General features: G+C 32.8%; 1 protein-coding gene across 3 annotated transcripts; it reads right to left on the minus strand.

Moving 5' to 3' along the window:
- Window positions 1-374: 374 nt before the first annotated feature.
- On the minus strand, window positions 375-4,418 carry LOC146950792 (auxin response factor 10-like). 3 transcript variants are annotated; one of them, XM_085746766.1, is made up of 6 exons: window positions 4,246-4,418; window positions 3,958-4,159; window positions 2,667-3,728; window positions 1,002-1,891; window positions 825-890; window positions 375-723 (listed from the first exon to the last, which is right to left on the minus strand). In XM_085746766.1, exons 3-6 carry the CDS (start codon window positions 3,705-3,707, stop codon window positions 642-644), a joined length of 2,079 nt encoding a protein of 692 aa, XP_085602892.1. In that variant the 5' UTR covers window positions 3,708-3,728; window positions 3,958-4,159; window positions 4,246-4,418; the 3' UTR covers window positions 375-641. The 3 variants fall into 3 exon arrangements, with proteins under 3 accessions (XP_085602892.1, XP_085602891.1, XP_085602893.1); XM_085746765.1 differs by having other exon boundaries at window positions 2,667-3,733; XM_085746767.1 differs by lacking the exon at window positions 3,958-4,159 and having other exon boundaries at window positions 2,667-3,733.
- Between the last annotated feature and the right edge of the window lie 1,082 nt (window positions 4,419-5,500).

The following is a 5,500-nucleotide window of genomic DNA, read 5'->3' on the forward strand; positions in this document are numbered from 1 at the left end:
GCACAAATAGCCAAACCTTATGTTTATATTAGTTGTCACATAAGTTTGAATCTCAACAAAATTTCGTCGGTGCACCATACATCAATTTCATTGTAAATATCAAAGACATTTTGCTACAATCTTAACTTCATGACTTGTTATTTTTAATAATGAATAAAAAAAACATCTTCATTACATGAAAATATTTTTGAAATGATATGATTTAGAAAATTAAAGTTGTGGCTACATACTACTAATTTCCACATGGGAATAGATGTGAAAAATTAAAGCATCTATAAAGATAATTCATGAACGTCTAAAAATATATATATATATATATATATATATATATATATATATATATATATATATAATTCATGAACCAACTTGGTAGATTGAAAGTAAATTTAGAGACTCTATTTTTTTATTATAATGTATTAAACAACATTGTGATTAATGTGATAGCAATTCGATGAACCACAATTAAGATACACATGGCATACACAAAACCCAATTAATGGATTCAATTTGAAAAAGTTGCAGATGGAAACCAAATGCTGGTTAACATTAGAATAGTAATTGTGCATATAACAAGATTATATATCCTTCAACTTCTGAAATCATATAACAATAATAATAACTGAGATGCAATGCAACACATCTTAAACAAAGATGCTCATAGGTCCTGTCTTATTTGATGCATCTAATCCACGTTCAGCATTCCTAGTTCCTGTGATACAAACCCTGCAAATAATAATTCAACAAAAAATGTTTAGTACCTTCATACACATCTAAAGACACTAACTAATAATTAAATATAACAATGTTTTTTTTTTTAATCACACCTTCTAGTATCTTTGCTGCCTGAATCCATCAGAATTGTCAATCTTTTTGCTGTCTTCATGAAGTCACTACAATGTAATTAACCGACAATGTAAAAAGTTTACGTCGACGATGCATATAAATTAAACTCGAAATATATTCATATTCATATGGATAAAAAGATGAAACAAGAAAAATACCTGAAGGGTTCTTCACCAGTTTGTTTAACAGCACCTGTTGCATCGCGATAGAGTACACGACTCAACATCTCAGATCTTTCTATTCCAAACATCTTAGCCAGTTTTCTATAAAGTTCTTCATAAGAACCAACACAAGACAAGTCTAAGGTTCTTCCAACATCCTCTGACTCCAAGAAAACCTTACAATGACCAGTATCTAATCCAAGTTGCCAACAAAAGTCAGCACTAGCACTAGTGGTAGAAGATTTTGCTGGTGAAAACTGTTCAGAAATAGAAGATTGAGTAGTATCACTGAAAAACCACTTCTCTTTGTCCTTTTTCTTGGACAACAACACATCATCACTAGAAAATTTTCTAGAGATTTGTTGCTCAGTGAGAATTGGTTGACCAAAAAGCAAAAATTGGTGTCTCTTATCATTATTATCAGATTTAATCTCCAAACTTCTCTTGTGAGAATTTCCTATAGTCAACAGACATGATATACTTTCTTTGCTCTTATTATCATGGTTGGTAGTTATGTTGCTAACATTAGAAATCGTCTTTCGATTATTTGGAAACACACCTAACTGAAATTTGTTGTTGTTAAGGTGAAGATCCGATAAAGATATTCCAATTTGAGCATGCCTGGCTCCCTGAATGCCTGCGGCAGGAGCGTTATAATTATCCGAAGAAGATATACAACACAAAGGGTTAAAAGGGTTGCCTGAAAATGTTGGTATTTGAAACTGGACAACATCGAGAGGGAAATCCGGATGTTGTGGAAAACGGAGTTTCTTCCTTGGTGGTGAGAAGGGTGCGAGATGAATCATCGACATGTTTGATACCAATTCGACCAACCATGGACTTACTCGCTTCACATTGTGTAGTAAATCTGGTTCATCCCAAGTGACCTGCAGTTGTGTTATTGCCATAAATTCAATCAAGGTTGTTGTTGCATGACAAGCATTTCTTTATGATCAAATTGAGCTCAACTAAGGTTTGAATACAATCAAATCACCAAATGAAATCCCCTCTAGTCTTAAATATAAACAATAATATAAATATATTTGATCTATATTTAGACCAAATACATATGCATGTTTGCTTAAATACAAACCCGAGTAAACAACAAACATTAGGTATTCCAAACTCTAGAACAAGAGTATTTTTACATAGAAACAAGCAATAAGTACAACCATAAATATATTCATGGATTAAGAGCTCCAAGAATTTTATTTTACATAATTTTTTTGTTTTGTTTTAACCATTCGCTTGTTTGAAATAAGAAACAAGCGATAAGTACAACCATAAACAAGAGTATTTTAGATATTCATGAATTAAGCCTTGGCTATCAAGAGCTTGACCGGTAGGTAAATACCAAATATTATTTCAGTTAGTGTTCGAACTTGGGTACTCTCGATCAATTCAATATTTACTAGAAACTGGTTAAGCATTTGAGCAAAACCATTGGTTATACATTATACATATTATACACATATTAACATAACCAAACTCTAAAAAAGAGTCTTTCAATTCAAAGAAATGAACCTTAACAAAACAGCTTGAAAATATCATCAAAATTCAAATGAAACTTATTACCACAAACATGTTCTCCAAAACAAAATAAAAAACAGAAAAACAAATTCCAAACATAGGACAAGAGAGTAGTAGCAGTAGTAGTTGTACCTGAAGAAGTCTCCAAGGGGAATTAGGCCAACGAATAGGATCAACAACCTGAACAGAAGAAATAGTTCCCATGAACCAACTAATCCTAGAAGAATCTTCGGTTTCGAATGGCATCTTAAACCTCATCCCAGAACACCATTGAATTCTCATAGCAGCTTTCACAGCTGAAGTCTTAATACAAAACTCAGGAGTACTTGCTCTAGGATAATAAACAACCTCAAATGTTTGATTACTAGCAGCAAGTCTCATAGCTTCCTTCACTGATTCACCACTCACTTTCACTCTTCCACCCCCCAACTTATTCTCCTCTCTCAAAAAAGCAGAAAAAGCACCACCATAAGGTCCAAGACCACAATTTCCATTACCAGAACTCCATCCAGAAGGTGTTTCCAATCCATTAACAATCCCTCTCTTCGCGCGACGAATACCAACAAAAAGTTCTCCACTTTCACCTCTCAGAAACACAATAGAATCACCTGCAACAAGCTTTTTCTGATTCACAAAACTACTCCAACCAGTTGTTAACAAATGCCTCCTTGGTGTTCCTCTATAGATATGCCTAAACTTCCAAACCTCACCGTGAACATCCTTCGCAATCACCGTCTGAACCGGTGGCTCAGCCGAGTAATCAAGCCGAGGAAAAATCGTTTCGGCACAGTATCTAGGAACAGAGAACCCTCCACCATTGTTTGCATCAGATTGAGTCAAAGTCTTTGCAAAAGATGCAGGCTTTTCTGAATTCTCCGAACCATCACCATCAGAATCATCATTTTCAAGCTCTGAATTTCTTAAGGGAATCAAAGTTATCTTTGAAAATACTTCATCAGTTTCAGGGTCAGCTAAGAATTTCACAGAAGCCACTCTACAGAGGATGAGTGGTGGAATTCTGAAAGAATCTCCAAAATCAACGTTGGATTGTGCATGTTCTGCATGCCCTTGTGGAAAGTAAAACACTTTTGTGTTCACTGATGGCATTTGAACCATCCCTCCAGCACATGCGTGCCATAGTTGTGGATCTAAGCTTTTCTCAGCTTCTTTCATTGGTTTCAAATTTTGATTACTCTGTTCTGTGGCAGAGAGAGAGAAAAAAAAAAAAGTTGTCAAACAGTGACACAAACTTTCAGTGAATGAATGTTGTGATGAAATCAAACAAGATCTAAAATGGGTTGAAAGAATAATTAGAAACTAATAAACACTTCTTTATATAATCGCTTTTGATTTCAAATAAAAACAAAAAACCATTGAAATAAAACAGAGCAAAACAGAGTGCTCTGTTTTTAACTTTTTTTACCTTTAAGTTGAGTGAAAAAAGTGCGGTAGAAAAGTGTGTTGGTTGCTTCTTTAGCTACACAAAGTGATTCTTCCAACCCCACAAAAGAAAGACAGAAACTTCAACTGTTTATAGAGAAAAATTTGATTTTTAAGTTTTTTTTTTCCTGTTCTGAATTTTCCTTTTTTCAACTGGTTTTCTATGTCTTTTGATTTTGCAGAACCTGAAAAATGAGATAGTGAGTATTCAATTTTATGAATCCAAACAATTCAGTACTATTGTTATGGTACAAGAGATTCTGAATCATACCTTGTTTACTTCATCAATAAGGCTCACGAGCTTCATCATGCAAAAGAACTTAACTTTTTAAGCTGATTTTTTTCTGCTTGTTTTCTTTGTCTCTTATCCTTTGGTTTTCTCTCAGATCTCAGAGAGAAAAAGAAGAAAGGGACAAGTTTTTGTCTTTCACAAGTCACACGGATACTAGACGAGAAAATCTTGTGTGGTCCAAGATCAAGAATTTTGGTTTGGTCACACACAAAGAGAGAAGAGAGAAGAGAGAGAAGAGAGAGAAAATGTAGAAGAGAGAAGAGAAGAGAGAGAAGGAGAAAATCTTGTGTGTGTGACCAAACCAAAATTCTTGATCCTAGTCCACACAAGTGTTTCTCATACTAGACACTCTCCAATGCCTATTATGCCTTAAATTAATCAAACCAATCCTATTCCTAAGCCAGCCAAACCAAACATTTTTTTTCATTAATTAATTTAGTAAAATTCATGAGATAGTTTTTTTATTATGTAAATGAAGTGGTAAATAATCATCGAAACTCGAAGTTTTGTTTCAAAATCAATTTCAGATGAATGTGTTAAATCTAATAATTTTGGTATTGTCAGCTGAACTACATTTTACGATCAAATGAAATAGTCTTTATCAAAAACCTTTAGATAAGATGATTCAAATCTCTTTTAATTTAACAATAAATCACAAAAAAATTCAACTCTAAAAATTGTGACAATGTTAAATCACTTACAAAAATGTTGTTGTTAATTGTGGTTCAATCGATTTGAGAAATTAGTGACTATAGTTGCGCTTTGAAGATATTCATTTGACAAACAAAAATTTAAAGGGTTTTACTAACGAGTGCGAGTAATGGTTAATGAATCTACAAATATAAATTTTGTCTTAAAAATATAAGATGTTATTTTTGATCAAATAATTATTACACAACTTTTTCATAAAAACTTATTTGTTTTGTATACTTAACCTATACCCTTAGAACACTAGCATCCTCCAAATTTAAAATAGTTTTTTTTAACCATATGTTTATAGGAAGAGAAATGTTAACTTGTGCCCTTAAGGCACAAGTTTAGAAGCCAAATGTAGAAATAATGTATTGAAATGCGTGCATTAAATATAATCTTTAATGTTTTAATGAGTTGAATGCACAAAATTTAAAGAAATATTTCTTTTTTGAGATTTCTTGACATGTGTCCTAAGAGCACAAGTTAACGCTACCCTTATAGTAATTGATTGACCATCCAAACAAAAACAAAAATACAGTAA

The sequence above is a fragment of the Medicago sativa genome, chromosome 2 (assembly GCF_051527215.1).
Source record: "Medicago sativa cultivar Bolivia chromosome 2, Bolivia_mono, whole genome shotgun sequence".
NCBI classification, from domain to species: domain Eukaryota; kingdom Viridiplantae; phylum Streptophyta; class Magnoliopsida; order Fabales; family Fabaceae; genus Medicago; species Medicago sativa.

What these genes read in the sequence shown, in the direction of transcription:
- LOC146950792 (XM_085746767.1), bottom strand. Translation starts at nt 3,707, where the DNA reads ATGAAAGAAGCTGAGAAAAGCTTAGATCCACAACTATGGCACGCATGT. An exon ending in CCCCTTGGAGACTTCTTCAG is followed by an intron (nt 1,892 to 2,666) that starts GTACAACTACTA and finishes ACACAACTGCAG; the next exon opens with GTCACTTGGGATGAACCAGA. An exon ending in GGCAGCAAAGATACTAGAAG is followed by an intron (nt 724 to 824) that starts GTGTGATTAAAA and finishes TATTATTTGCAG; the next exon opens with GGTTTGTATCACAGGAACTA.